At 29.5% G+C, this 16,875-nt stretch overlaps 1 protein-coding gene across 1 annotated transcript; it reads right to left on the reverse strand.

Moving 5' to 3' along the window:
* Positions 1–16,867, reverse strand: LOC111681515 (lipoyltransferase 1, mitochondrial). The gene is made up of 4 exons (XM_023443313.2): positions 15,473–16,867; positions 898–1,005; positions 447–803; positions 1–378 (listed from the first exon to the last, which is right to left on the reverse strand). The coding sequence occupies exons 1-4, from the start codon at positions 16,100–16,102 to the stop codon at positions 214–216; spliced, it is 1,260 nt and encodes a 419-aa protein (XP_023299081.1). The 5' UTR covers positions 16,103–16,867; the 3' UTR covers positions 1–213.
* Between the last annotated feature and the right edge of the window lie 8 nt (positions 16,868–16,875).

Here is a 16,875-nt window from a genome sequence, read left to right on the forward strand (position 1 = left end):
TTTAACATTTACATATATATTTTATTTTGAATATTAGAGTAATATATGATTTGAAAATACAAAGATTGTATTTGATATTTAGTACGGTTAACTAACAAAAAAAAAAAAAGAACTAACATTTTTGAAAAATAACAATAGATCGTAAAAAATGTAACGGCTAAAGATGTATTTATATGTGATAAAATATTTTCGAACTTAAATCAAATTCAACTCTCACATGCTGTTAATGGCCTGTTTAACGTTATCAGTTGACACCAATTTTAAAGCCTTAATAATTCCATTCAGATTTTTTTCGTTGTATGGTTTGTTTTGTAATTGGGAAACCACTGGTAGACGCTCACCACTTGGCATTGCAATTGTTATTTCAGACATTAGACCCTAAAAAAGATTGTAATAAAACATTTTTACCAACCGATATATTTTTCCAATTTTCTATTATTTTATACCTTATCCACTTCGACAGCAAGTTTCATTTTAAGCTGCTTGTCATTGTCAGCTTTAAGTGCCAAATCTTTTTCTACAGTAAATTTGGGGGTTTTGCCAAGCACCCAATCCCATGAACTAAATTCCTTGCGTAGTTCTTCGATACCGGGAAACCACTTCTCTGTCGGATTGATCAGCTGAAATCCGCGTTGTTTCATTGTTTGAGTGCTACCACCATCTTCCAGCTCAGTGGCAGATGTTCGCAAAAACTCATAGCCCACAGCAGACAGCAATTGTGGAACATTAACACTGCGATTTACATCACAGAGATTTCTAATAGGCGAACGCACCGAAGCTGTAGCTTTGCTAATATAATTTGCCTAAAGTTTAAAAAGCATGTTACAAAAATAAATACATAGTCATGTTAATTTATCTCAAGTTTTGCTACATTTAAATTCATATACATGTACATACATCTTCTTTCACCAAAGCTTCTCCCAAATGTAATTTATTTGCACTCACTAGTAAAGTGCAATGATGATATGCGTTCGGATGTCCCAATTTAGCGGCCGTTCCAGAAATCTACAATAGTTAATAATATACAGACATTAATTTGTAGTACGTATTTAATTTCTCTATAAATTGTCTACGAAATATAGATGAATGGAAAAATATACTAGTTTATAGGTCACAAGGCACCAGCCTGGTAATACGTAATCAAATATAATTAATACAAAAGACAACAAGATAACAAATTTCATAGTACAAAGAAGAAAACAACAAACAAATCTCTCAAAGTCAATACCAATACAAAAATAGAATTCTAAATACTATGCATGTATTTATTGTAGAATGATAATATAATCAAATAAAAACCAAGACTATATAATATATATTTATTTATTTATTTTGTATGTACTACATACATATAGAGTTTTAATTCTATTTAAATCCCTTCGATTCCCGCATTTCTGGGACTTCAATGCGTGAATTCTACAAAATTATTTTCTTTTTAAAAATATTGTACATATTTTGTTAAAAATATGCCTTATTGACAATCATTGCTGATGATATTAGATATTTAAATTTAAGGCACAGTCATTGAATTAAAAGTTAATTCAAAGTACTCGTAAGTTACGAAAAATTAAAATAATATTTTTGACTGCCTAGTACAACCGGCAGCCGGATTTTTTATTCGTTTATCCCTTTTCCTCATTTTTATATTTTGATAAAAATTATCGGTCTTGGAGGGGGGTTTAGTTGTGGATTCGCGCCTGGGCTAGTATCAAAATATACGTCCTTCTCTACCATTTGCTCATATACAAAAATATTAATCCCCATCTGATTGTAAGCTCTGAAAGTTAAAATTTCTCAAAAAAATTTTGAATATCTGATAAAAATAATCTTCTGATAAAGATAATCTTCATTGGTTAAACTGGATTTAATATAATAATATTTAATAAAATATCATTATTTTCGGAAGAAGAAAAATCTAATATTTTAATTAAATAATAATTTTCTGATTTCCGTTATTATTGTTTTATTTTTTTTTTATTTTTTTCTAAAATTTCACATTTTACAAAAGTGATATTTGCAAAAAACAGCTGTTGATTGTTTATGTTTTTGACTAAAAAGTTGGCAATACTAAAAAACACAATCATCGGTTCAAGTCTGCGTAAATTTTTTCCGAGTTTAATCTAACAGCAAGTTAAGCCTAGTTTAACTGATTAGTAAGATTGTGTTTTTAACATACTGTTAAATAAATTTAGGCCCACTTTGTACGAGCCCACTTTGTACGGGTTTTTCGGATAAAGATAATTTACATTCTTTGTTTAAACCTAGTTTAACATAAGTTTTGTGTTTTTCAGTAAAAAGTAACGTTACTTATTACCATAGTTTACTGAGTGTTATTGGCCAATTAAACTTAAGTTATAAGTAAGAAAACACAATTAACAAAAACAATAAAACAACAAGTATGAATGTATAGTCGGGCGTAGCCGACCATATGATACCCTACACCAGTCAGTATTTTAAGTTTATTGCAATTTTCTGATTTTTTTTTTTTTGTTTTATTTATTATTGTTTTAAATGTTTATTTAACATTTTTCTAAAATTTTTCATTTTACAAAAGTATTATTTTTTTATTATTTGAATTTTTGGCCGAGCTCATAAGCAAAATGCCAGGGTGTCCCACGTTGGTTTAAAGGGAATCCTCCAAGTCGACCTATATCTTCATATAAGAAGCTGGAAACCTTTAAACACTTAAATTTGAGTTTTGAATTTTTACTCCACCCGTAAATTTTAAGAGTTTTAATGTATATTATTGAGTGAAAAGTTGGCTGTACTGTACAAAGTTAACGGAACTTAAATCAATAACTGAAAAACACAATCATCGGTTAAAGTCCCCCTAAATTTGTTCCGAGTTTAATATCACAGCAAATTAAGCCTAGTTTAACTGACTAATAAAAAACCCGCCCTAAATCAAAAACATAAACAATGAATAGCTGCTTTTCCAAATATTTCTATTTTAAAGTGAAAAATTTCAAAAGAAATAAAATAAAACGTTTAAAGCAATAATAATATTTTTATTCTTATGGATTCATTGTTTTATTGTTTTTGTTGATTGTGTTTTCTCACTTATTAACCATGCAATATTTTATAAAAAAGAAGAAACAATTTTCAGTGTATTATGAAAACTAATGAAAAGCTAAATTTTAAACAAAAAATGTATTTTTAAGGGCGAGTTTTTCTGATAAAGATAATCTTCATTCTTTGGTTAAACCTGGTTTAATATATGTTTCGTGTTTTTCAGTTATCAGTAAAGTTACTTATAATCTTAGTTTAACTGAGTGTAATTGCAAAAAACAGCTGTTCTTTGTTCATGTTTTTGAGTGAAAAGTTGGCAATACTAACAAAGTTAACTGAGCTTAAATATAAAACTGAAAAACACAATCATCGGTTAAAGTCCGACTAAATTTGTTCTGAGTTTAATCTAACAGCAAGTTAAGCGTAGTTTAACTGAATATTAAGAAACCCGCCCTTAGTTTGTTGGTTTTTAATGGTACAAATTTTGTAACTGAATTTTCGTTTAATTCCCTTGGACCAGACGTAGATCCACGAGGAGGGAAAATTGGGAAAGTTATATATGTTGTTAACTTCAACTGAATTTTTAAACCACTTAGGGCGGGTTTCTTACTACTCTCTAGGCTTAACTTACTGTTAGATTATACTCGGAACAAATTTAGGTGCACTTTAACCGATGATTGTGTTTTTCAGTTTTGGATTTAAGTTTTGTTAACTTTGCTAGTATTGCCAACTTTTCACTCAAAAACATAAACAATGAACAGCTGTTTTTGTAAATAATACTTTTGTAAAATGAAAAATTTTTGGAAAAATATTAAATAAACATTTAAAACAACAATAAATAAAACAAAACAAATCAGAAAATTGCAATTTACATACTTAAAATATTAAGTTTTTGTTCTTCCGAAATCATTGTTTTATTGTTTTTGTTAATTGTGTTTTCTCACTTATAACTTAAGTTTAATTGACCTATAACACTCAGTTAAACTAAGATAATAAGTAACGTTTCTGTTTACTGAAAAACACAAAACATATGTTAAACTAGGTCTAAACAAAGAATGTAAATTATCTTTATCTGAAAAACCCGCCCTTACAGTAGCTCAAATATGCTGGAATTTGGAATATAAGAACTATATAATGTAATGTTAGAATTTTTAAAATTCCATTCAAAATTTTAAAATATTCGAAAAAAATCATTTTAAAAATGAATACATAACCCTGTCGTTTGTAAATTTGAAAAAAAAAAAAGGTTTGTGAATTTAAAACAAAATCAAATTGACAGATTTGAAATTGGTTCGTTTTTATTTGTCCTTAAACTAAACAAATACTAAAACAGTTAACAAATTACGTAAAACAGAAAAGCTTAGCATAAAAGACATTTTTAAATAAAGTTATTTAACTGCGGACATATTTTAAAAGAAATTTTGTATTAAGGGAAGTATATCTCACACTTCCAAAAAGAGTTTCCATCAGGATGCACTAAATAAGGTGAAATCGTTAAGGCAGCTGATTTTTATTTGTTTATTTAAAAACTATTTAGGTTGTGTCAAAATAAATTAATTTATTATTCTAAAAAAAATTATATTTGCGTTTTCAAAGACAAAAAAATTAAATTTACAATTATGAAATAAAATGTTCATAGAAGTTTTAAAAAAGAAAATTCAGATGAAGAAGCATTTCAACATTATCCTGCTGTAGATACAAACTAAATGTAACAACGGTTTTATAGGCAATATTACACAAAAACTATTTCTTTTCAATCTTTATTATTTTTCAATTTTAAAAATTTCATTTTAGCAAAACCAAGATAACAGAAAATATTGTGTTTGTTGCCGAAACGCTTTCAACTTCCTTATTACATCTTGGTTGCAATTATAAATATGTATAATGACTGATTCAATATCATTCTGTCCAAACCGATATAGATAGTCAATGCATTTTTTGTTAGATTTCTTTGGCATTGTACCGATCCATTACAAAAGAATTTTGTACATAGAAAAACATAGATACATTTTAACTCACTCGTCATTAAAAAGCCTTATAAGGAAGTGTCACACTTTCAATATATATCGTAATATTTGCTGTATTGTGATATGTATTGAACATGTAGATCGTGTTGCATATCACAGAAAACCCCAATTTTTTTAAATCCAAAATTCGTTTCAATTTTTACAATGGATCACGTGAACGTGTGGCATGTTTTGTAATATCAATCACGATACATTTGTAAAATTTGGATAAAAATAAAATATATAAAACATACTCTGCAGGAAATGGAACTAGAACCAAACTAGTATTTAACTAGTACCAAAATCACCAGTACTAGTTCCTATACCATCGTAATGCTCAAACCATTAGTTCTAGACTTATACTAGTACAACCAATTGAGCTCTTTAGAAACAGTTTGATACTAGTTCTAAAATTAATAAAAAGACGCGATAATTGGTGGTTTTGCTCTTTTGCAATCCTCCTGCGCAATTCCAAGTGAAAATTACTACACATCTTGGTTTTATACGGTTTTATTTCTAAAGATATCAAAAAAATAGTATAAAAATGTTGTAAATAAATTTACTTAACAATTCAATATGGAAGTTTGAAGAAATTCTAGTTCTATCCATATCACTAACGTTGATATCATTGATTTTATTGTGTCCAAAAATACCATCTAGGTACATATCTCCATTTCATTATAAAAACATTTGCCGTACGATAAAACAAATATTCAAGTTATTGCAGTTTTTAAATTTAATAGACGTACTTACATAGGGATTTGCTTGAACATGGACCTAAATTTGCACGCACTCTTTATTCTCTCATTTGAAGGGATATGTTTGAAAATATCGTTTTTATTCAAAATTTTTCAAAATTATATTTTAATAATTTCAAAAATTTATTTTTTCAACTACTCCTAGTACTAGTATTTTTCCATATAAACTCTAACCCAACTAGTACTAGTGTCTCTTGTTCTTGTACTAGTGGAATAAAGAAAATTATCGCTGCAGGGTAATTACTGTTTTAAAAGTTGTTAAAAAAAATAGAAAAGAAAATAACTTTTTTTTAGTTCTTGTTATTTCGGGATTTTCGCGGCATTCTTTTAATCATCCCCTGACCCATATACCATAAAATGTTGCAAATACTGACGTAAAAAATATTGAACGTGTAGCATACCCGAGATATTCATTAATCCATTAAAATTAGTCGTGAACCAAATTGATCAATATATATTGAACATGTGTCAATGGCCATAGAGCACACCTTGCTCTGCATTTTATCGTAAGCCCAAAATATTACATGAATTAATTTAAGATTAATTTTTAAACAATATACAGATCATTTTGACAAATTTTCCGAATTTTATTTAATTTCTATGTGACTAAATGAATCCAACATTTTATTATTTTTATATTCGCGTTTTTTCTCCATTCTTTTACAGTATCAAATTTATATAACAAATATTTATTTTGGGTATTAAGGAGTGAGATCGAAAAATTCTTAACACACGTTTTTCATTACATTTTTCAACCAAAGTATTATTTGATTTTTTTTTGATCAAGTTACCTTTGAAAAACATGTCAGTTATTATGTGTACTGTCAATTATATTAATTTTTTTGTTAATCTGATTAAAATGAGTGACCAGAAAAAAGTGCGTAGTGAAATTATTAAATATTTTCAACTAAACCCAACTTGGTCTTACAAAAAGTTGGCCAAGCATACAAAGGTCTGCCGTCAAACTATAGGTGTGAAGTTAAATTTCAAATTTAAACCCTAGACACAAACCTGTTAGTTAACAGAGCTATGTTAAGTTAACAGAACTCTGTTAACCCTAGACACAAACCATTTCTGTTAACTTAACAGAGTTCTGTTCTGTAAATTTACAGAACTAGTTTTAAATGTTAATAATATCATGTTAATGTTATTTTAACATACTTTTATTTAACAGGGTTATGTTTAAACTTAACAGAATGTTTGTTAACGCTGGAAATGGCTAAAATAACTACCAGTAATACATATACTCGGGATTGGACGGAAAATAATTAATAGAATTTACTCGCAGGCAGATCCGAAGGAATACTTAATGGTCAAAAGTGTTAACAGTGGGCCTTTTATGTTATTTTTCTTCAATTTTCAAAAATTTATTAAAAAAAGGATTTAAGTCCTTTTAGGACTTAAAATTGGGAGTGGGCGAAAAAACAATATTGGATATCATTCCTAGTGGGAACTGAAGGAACACCTAATGGTCAAAAGTGTTAACAGTGGGCCTTTTATGTTATTTTTCTTTAATTTTCAAAAACTTACTTAAAAAGGATTTAAGTCCTTTTAGGACTTAAAATTGGGAGTGGGCGAAAAAACAATATTGGATATCATTCCTAGTAGGAACTGAAGGAACACCTAATGGTCAAAAGTGTTAACAGTGGGCCTTTTATGTTATTTTTCTTCAATTTTCAAAAATTTATTAAAAAAAGGATTTAAGTCCTTTTAGGACTTAAAATTGGGAGTGGGCGAAAAAACAATATTGGATATCATTCCTAGTGGGAACTGAAGGAACACCTAATGGTCAAAAGTGTTAACAGTGGGCCTTTTATGTAATTTTTGTTATATTTTCAAAAATTTACTTAAAAAAGGATTTAAGTCCTTTTAGGACTTAAAATTGGGAGTGGGCGGAAAAACAATATTAGATATCATTCCTAGTAGAAACTGAAGGAACGCCTAATGGTCAAAAGTGTTAACAGTGGGCCTTTTATGTTATTTTTCTTCATTTTTAAAAAATTTACTTAAAAAAGGATTTAAGTCCTTTTAGGACTTAAAATTGGGAGTGGGCGGAAAAACACTATTGGATATCATTCCTAATATGAACGGAAGGAACACCTAATGGTCAAAAGTGTTAACAGTGGGCCTTTTATGTAATTTTTGTTCAATTTTCAAAAATTTACTTAAAAAGGATTTAAGTCCTTTTAGGACTTAAAATTGGGAGTGGGCGAAAAAACAATATTGGATATCATTCCTAGTGGGAACTGAAGGAACACCTAATGGTCAAAAGTGTTAACAGTGGGCCTTTTATGTTATTTTTCTTTAATTTTCAAAAACTTACTTAAAAAGGATTTAAGTCCTTTTAGGACTTAAAATTGGGAGTGGGCGAAAAAACAATATTGGATATCATTCCTAGTAGAAACTGAAGGAACGCCTAATGGTCAAAAGTGTTAACAGTGGGCCTTTTATGTAATTTTTGTTATATTTTCAAAAATTTACTTAAAAAAGGATTTAAGTCCTTTTAGGACTTAAAATTGGGAGTGGGCGGAAAAACAATATTAGATATCATTCCTAGTAGAAACTGAAGGAACGCCTAATGGTCAAAAGTGTTAACAGTGGGCCTTTTATGTTATTTTTCTTCATTTTTAAAAAATTTACTTAAAAAAAGGATTTAAGTCCTTTTAAGACTTAAAATTGGGAGTGGGCAAAAAAACAATATTGGATATCATTCCTAGTAGGAACTGAAGGAACACCTAATGGTCAAAAGTGTTAACAGTGGGCCTTTTATGTTATTTTTCTTCAATTTTCAAAAATTTACTTAAAAAAGGATTTAAGTCCTTTTAGGACTTAAAATTGGGAGTGGGCGAAAAAACAATATTGGATATCATTCCTAGTGGGAACTGAAGGAACACCTAATGGTCAAAAGTGTTAACAGTGGGCCTTTTATGTTATTTTTCTTCAATTTTCAAAAATTTACTTAAAAAAGGATTTAAGTCCTTTTAGGACTTAAAATTGGGAGTGGGCGGAAAAACGATATTGGATATCATTCATAGTAGGAACTGAAGGAACACCTAATGGTCAAAAGTGTTAACAGTGGGCCTTTTATGTTATTTTTCTTCAATTTTCAAAAATTTATTAAAAAAGGATTTAAGTCCTTTTAGGACTTAAAATTGGGAGTGGGCGAAAAAACAATATTGGATATCATTCCTAGTAGGAACTGAAGGAACACCTAATGGTCAAAAGTGTTAACAGTGGGCCTTTTATGTTATTTTTCTTCAATTTTCAAAAATTTACTTAAAAAAGGATTTAAGTCCTTTTAGGACTTACAATTGGGAGTGGGCGAAAAAACAATATTGGATATCATTCCTAGTAGGAACTGAAGGAACACCTAATGGTCAAAAGTGTTAACAGTGGGCCTTTAATGTTAGTTTTGTTCAATTTTTAAAAAATTACTGAAAAAAGGATTTAAGTCCTTTTTGGACTTAAAATTGGGAGTGGGCGGAAAAACAATATTGGATATCATTCCTAGTAGGAACGGAAGGAACACTTAATGGTGAAAAGTGTTAACAGTGGGCCTTTTATGTAATTTTTATTTAATTTTCAAAAATTAACTTAATAAAGGAATTAAGTCCTTTTTGGACTTAAAATTGGGAGTGGGCGAAAAAACAGTTCTAAATATAATTCCTAGCCAGAACCGAAGGAATACAACCACTTTTAAGTTCAAAAAAGACTTGAATCCTTTTTTTGTAAATAGTATACGAATGTCCAATAATACGAATGGCAAAATTGTTGCATTGTCTTCTCTATAGTACGAATAAAGTCACAATTTTTCTGTTGGATAGTACGAATAACGCATTTTTATGGGAATTTTGGTTTTATTTACGTATGAATGAAGTTTTTATTAAGGGTTTTCATTAAAACGCTTAAGTTTCCCATTTGTGCAAGTGGGCAAGTTTCATCAAATCCCTGTTCAAATTCTGTTCAATTACAATATTTATAAACAGTTAACAAAAATGTAAAATAAAATTAAAAAATAATAAATAAATTATTTTAACAAATAATTTTACAAAATATGTTTAAAATGTGAACATCCAAGTCCATAAATTCAAAAGTGAACAATAGCGGACGGGTTTATTAAATGCACAATGTGTTTGCGCAAGTTTGCCAGTCTAAATAGTAGCTCAAACTTATAAGGGTGTGCAAATCAATTTCCATACAAGTCAATTGCTAGAATGGAAACATGCACAGGTTGCACAGTTTACGAGGGTATTGAACGTTTAAATGAAAACCCTTATTATGTTGTTATATTATGATTTCGGTATAATTCACCTTTAGCTCAGTAATTTTGAAGTTTTTTTGTATTTATTACAAATGTTTTGTGTTTTTAAAAGTCCTATACACACAATTTACTGCATGTATATTTACAAATCAACAATTATTTAGAGTAATTAATTTATTTCCTTGTAATTTCGATGACCAAAGAGAAGATATTAAATTTAATGATAACGTCAATGAGAGCAAAATTGAAGCCTCAAAAGCGCTGTTATTGAAAAGGTCGTAGGAATCATTTTACAAAGTAATAAACATCAATGTTAAATTAAGGATTTTCTAATAAGTAAAATGTTATTTATATTTATGAACTGTCAATTTTGAAAGTAGTATGACTCCACATTCCAATAGGATTAAGCATTACTATATGTGATCCTTTATTTATTCCAAGTTTTTAAGAGAAAATTTTAAATTAGAGAATTGTTTTTGAAAGTATATTCCATTCAAGTTTTTAATTAAAGTTTTATGTAATCTGAACATGTTTTGTACATTTTAGAGCAGATATGTACATGCAAATTGTCTTTGGCACACATATTTTTAATTTAATTTATTAATATAGAAGGTTTTAATTAATTTAAAACCTTCTATATCTCATTTCAACCATTGGACTCACAATACTTTCATTAACAATTTATTTGAAATAATACACATTTATTATATTTTGTTTCGTTATGTAATTTTTCATGAAAAATAAAACAAAAATTAATAAAATAATATATTTTATGTGTATTATTTGAATTTTAACATACAAAATGTGTTGTTCAATAATACGAATTTTTCGGTACTACGAAAGGGCCTGACACTTTATAATTCGTACTAGTGGACGTCCACTGTACATATATAGTTTTGTTCTACACAAATTTAGTTGAACACAAATTGATATTGCGCTTTAAATACAGTTAAAGCGCTTTTGGGGCTGGACCTAGTGTGGGAGATATCACCAATTATAGACCGATCGTAAAAAATTCTTTAAGTTAAATTTTTGTACATAAAACCTATAGTTCAGCCAAATTTTGTATATATATCGTAATTTAGTAATAAGTAATGTGTGTTTAAGTGATTTTCTGAGGGGAACCTTGTATGGGACCAACCGCACCCATGTTATAAACCGATTGTGAAAAAAACTTGAAATATAAATTTTTGTATACAAAACTAATATTTGTGCAAAGTTTTAAGGGATTTTCGTAAAAGGACTTTGTATGGGAGCTATGACCAATTATGTATATAAAGACAACATTTAAAAATTATGCATCTTTGTATATCATTATTAAGTAATGAATATTGTAAATCATTTTCTGAAGGGTCCTAGTATGAGAGCTATGACCAAATATGGACCGATCATAAAACCATTATATATTGTAATTTATGTATATAAAAGCAATATTTCTGCTAAATGAATGGATATCAATATTTGGTAATAAGTTACATGCGTTTAAGTTAAGTTATTTTCGGGAGAAAACCTTGTATATGAGCTATGACCAAGAATGGACTGATCGTTAAAAAAAAATTTAAATAACATTTATGTGTAGAAAGATAGAATTTATGCCAACTATATTATAGGTATCATCATCTGATAATGAGTTATGTGCCTTTAAGTGTCTTTCTGAAAAGATATAAATTCTTTTTAATGTAATTTTTGGAAATATAATAAAAATGGCACAAAAGGCCCACTGTTAACACTTTGAACCATTAAGTATTTCGTATGATCTGGATAGGAATAATACTTAGTACTCTTTTTTCGCCCACTCCCAATTTTAAGTCCAAGAAGGACTTAAATCCTTTTTTAAGTAAATTTTGGAAAATTGAACAAAACTAACATAAAAAGCCCACTGTTAACACTTTTGACCATTAGGTGTTCCTTCAGTTTCTACTAGGAATGATATCCAATATTGTTTTTCCGTCCACTCCCAATTTTAAGTCCAAAAAGGACTTAAATCCTTTTTCAGTAAATTTTTAAAAATTGAACAAAACTAACATAAAAGGCCCACTATTAACACTTTTGACCATTAGGTGTTCCTTCAGTTCCTACTAGGAATGATATCCAATATTGTTTTTTCGCCCACTCCCAATTTTAAGTCCTTAAAAGAACTTAAATCCTTTTTTTAATAAATTTTTGAAAATTGAAGAAAAATAACATAAAAGGCCCACTGTTAACACTTTTGACCATTAGGTGTTCCTTCAGTTCCTACTAGGAATGATATCCAATATTGCTTTTCCGCCCACTCCCAATTTTAAGTCCTAAAAGGACTTAAATCCTTTTTTAAATAAATTTTTGAAAATTGAACAAAAATTACATAAAAGGCCCACTGTTAACACTTTTGACCATTAGGTGTTCCTTACGTTCCTACTAGGAATGATATCCAATATTGTTTTTCCGCCCACTCCCAATTTTAAGTCCTAAAAGGACTTAAGTCCTTTTTTAAGTAAATTTTTGAAAATTGAAGAAAAATAACATAAAAGGCCCACTGTTAACACTTTTGACCATTAGGTGTTCCTTCAGTTCCCACTAGGAATGATATCCAATATTGTTTTTTCGCCCACTCCCAATTTTAAGTCCTAAAAGGACTTAAATCCTTTTTTTAATAAATTTTTGAAAATTGAAGAAAAATAACATAAAAGGCCCACTGTTACCACTTTTGACCATTAGGTGTTCCTTCAGTTCCCACTAGGAATGATATCCAATATTGTTTTTCCGCCCACTCCCAATTTTAAGTCCTAAAAGGACTTAAATCCTTTTTTAAGTAAATTTTTGAAAATTGAAGAAAAATAACATAAAAGGCCCACTGTTAACACTTTTGACCATTAGGTGTTCCTTCAGTTCCCACTAGGAATGATATCCAATATTGTTTTTTCGCCCACTCCCAATTTTAAGTCCTAAAAGGACTTAAATCCTTTTTTTAATAAATTTTTGAAAATTGAAGAAAAATAACATATAAGGCCCACTGTTACCACTTTTGACCATTAGGTGTTCCTTCAGTTCCCACTAGGAATGATATCCAATATTGTTTTTCCGCCCACTCCCAATTTTAAGTCCTAAAAGGACTTAAATCCTTTTTTAATAAATTTTTAAAAATTGACCATTAGGTGTTCCTTCAGTTCCTACTAGGAATGATATCCAATATTGTTTTTCCGCCCACTCCCAATTTTAAGTCCTAAAAGGACTTAAATCCTTTTTTAAGTAAATTTTTGAAAATTGAAGAAAAATAACATAAAAGGCCCACTGTTAACACTTTTGACAATTAGGTGTTCCTTCCGATCCTGCTAGGAATAATATCCAATATTGATTTGCCGCCCACTCCCAATATTAAGTCCAAAAAAGACTTAAATCCTTTTTGAAAATTGAAGAAAAATAACATAAAAGGACCACTGTTAACACTTTTGATTATTAAGTGTCCCATCGGAACTGGCTATTTATTTATTTTATGTTGATCGTGATGTTCTGGTTTTAACAAAAGTTCTGTTAAGTTTTTAACATATCACAATTATTTTAAATTTATGTTCCTCGAGTTTACAGATTTTTAAAGCTGTAATATAATATCTGTTAATTTAACATGACTGTCTAAAGTGACTTCACTAATTTTAAAGGTTTGTGTCTGAGATTCAAATTTCAAATTTATCTTCACACAGTTCGTCAAACTGTTTCCAATGTTATTAAACAGTACCGGGAGAACTTGTCAGTTGATAGAAAACCTGGTTCAGGTAGAAGGAATGGTCCACATGATGTTTCTAAAGCCAAAAAAATAGAACGCATTTTCAAAAGAGCTCCCAACACATCCGGTAGGAAAGCAGCTCGGTTAGCTCAGTGCTCGAACTATTTGGTACGAAAAGTTAAAGCTAATGCAGGTTTAAAAACATACAAGGCTCAAAAAGTTCCTGACAGGAACGCTGCTAAAAATTTAGAGGCCAAAAACAGAGCACGGAAATTGAAGTCAAGTTTTATAAAAAATATTCTTGCTGCATAATGGATGACGAAACGTATGTTCTGGCAGATTTTTCGCAACTTCCAGGTCAAAAGTTTTATGTTGCTGATGCTCGAGGGAATGTTGAAGAAAAGTTTAGGACCCAAAAGCAGACAAAATTTCCCAGAAAGTTCTTGGTATGGCAAGCAATATGCAGTTGCGGCAAAAGAAGCCAATCATTTGTTACAACGGGCTCTATAAATACCGAAATTTACATCAAGGAATGTTTACAAAAAAGCCTGCTTCCATTCATAAGTCTTCATAATGTGTCCACTTATTTTTGGCCTGACTTGGCATCCTGTCACTATGGTAAACAAGCCCTTGAGTGATACAAGAACAATAATGTGGTATTTGTACCAAGAGAGGCAAATCCTCCAAACTGCCCGGAGCTAAGGCAAGTGGAGAGATATTGGGCTCTTGTTAAAAGAGAATTGAAGAGTACAAAAAAGGTGTCCAAAAGTGTGATAGATTTTAAACGGAGATGGACTACATGTTCGAGCAAAGTGACAGAAAGCACTATAAAAACGTTAATGGAAGGGTTTCCGAAAAGGGTTCAAAATTTCATCACTAGTGATTAAAACTATAAAAATATTTTTTTTTTGTAAATTGTAATAATAATTTGAATCAAATAAAAAAATAAAGCTGTAAGTTTAGTGGTTTCTTTTTTATAAACATATATGTATGTTAAGAATTTTTCGATCTCACTCCTTAAACTTTTCCATTTGTTATTAATATTTCTAAAACGTGCAATCATTTTAAATTTTTATTGCACCTTTTATACAAAATGAGCAAAAAATCAAAAATTACATTTTTTAAAAAATTATTATATTTAAAAGTTATAAACTGTTTATAAAATAAAAATTTTGTTTGCGAATAAGGAGGTAAGTATTTAAATATATTCAAACTTTCCTCATTTAACTTAACACAGCAAACAATTAAAAATAATAATAATAATAATAATAATAATAATAATAATTTGGCCATTTAGTTAGCTACTTAACTTTTTTTCTCAAAAAATATTTTTTTATTTCGTATATATGTTCATGATTTACATATTATTCAATAATTCTTCGAAGGAGCTTTCGTATGATACCCCATACGTTAATAGTTGTTATTATTTAAAGTTAAAATCACATTAACCCACTATAAACTCTCAATTAACGATAGTGTAAAAGTTTGACCTATTAGCGAAAAATGTTTCAGCCGTTTAAATACACTAATGGTACACTTTCAACTTGTATTTTGTTTTTGTTACAATAACAAAATACAAGTAAAATTTGTGCTCAAACTACTTGCTCGGTATTCAGAAACAGCAAATTAGTCTTTTGACCTTGATTTGCTCAAGGTCAGTTTTCATTATTTTGGTTATAATTTCGATCAATGTTTCTCATGCAAGAATAAATCATAAAATCTCTTTTAGTTTAATTACCTTTTTCTCGTTGATGATAATGTCATCACGTTTATTTATTTCGGCTTTAATAGCCCACTCACGGAAAAGTGCACGAGTCAATATATTTAAATTGTATTTACGGTTGTAACGTTCACGTGGAGTGAAGAATGTGCAGTTTAAATTACCACGATCATGGTATACAGCACCTCCGCCACTATTACGACGCGCCAATGTTATTCCTTTATCAACAAGTTTTGATACATTGGCCTCGGTGAAAGGATTTTGATGGCGTCCAATAACAACACAAGGATCATTGGCCCAGAGCAGAAGAACATGATGACGGTTAAAGTCGAAATGCCTGTAAAGCCAATCTTCCAAGGCTAAATTGGTGAAAATATCATACGATTGCGAAATAAATACAGATTTTTTAATCTCAGCATCAGTTATTATAGAACTGTTTTTATTGTTGTTAGAATCTCCTCTAGTCTTCCGGGTTGGATCGTCTTTGTTAGTGAGGCTGCCGTTGCGACCGCTTTCGTCTGATGTACTAGACGACGAGGGAGATGTAAAAGATGAAGACTGATATCGATGCGATGTAGTCAATAGTCTGCAAATAGTACTCAATTGAGCACGATTGCCACTGCTGCGAATTGCACTGAACGACAACATACCGAACGATTGATTATTTGACACAGTATATAAAATGTTCTGGTTCTAAAAATATATATTTTCGCTGAATGTGTTAGTTACAGGGTGGTAACTGATTTCTCTTCCAATTTATGTACTGGCTGCGTCTGACGTATGTGCAATTAAATAAATTGATAAACAAACAGAAAATCGTATGTTGTCTAGCACTTAGTGTATTGTTAATTTTGTCCTCTAGCTTACCACTGTTCCAAAGACTGGCAGACAAATAATTTTGACACAATTATTTGGGTTTAGTCTTTTTAGACTATAGTAATACGGTTGAAATTATGCACATACAAAATCAAAAGCAAATCAAACCAAAACAAAGAAAAAGTTGTATATCATTTGTGTATGTTTTTTGTTTTCTATATTTGTTTTGATTTCTTTGTACTTTATAAGAAGACGACGAATGTACAAAACAAAAACGAAACGACGCAATCTTCGGAGCAATTATGTTCCCCTGTTGTCAAGTAATTCTTTCGAATTTAGTATACAGATACAGATGTTTAGACAGCAGATAATTTAAATTATCAGATAATCAATCCCTAGGCCTAGGCGGTAAGGGGGTAGTTATTGTAAAAAGTAAGGCTGTGTGCGTGATCAATCCAATGTAAGCAAATGGATCGAAATGTTTTAAAAAATCTTTTTAATTATTAAGGTCACAACAATATATTTTTATGTATATTCTTTAATTTGATTAAATGTATTTTATAGTCTGAATGTATATATTTATTCTTTTTAATTTTTTATCTATT

The sequence above is a fragment of the Lucilia cuprina genome, chromosome 6 (assembly GCF_022045245.1).
Source record: "Lucilia cuprina isolate Lc7/37 chromosome 6, ASM2204524v1, whole genome shotgun sequence".
In the NCBI taxonomy this organism is placed as follows: domain Eukaryota; kingdom Metazoa; phylum Arthropoda; class Insecta; order Diptera; family Calliphoridae; genus Lucilia; species Lucilia cuprina.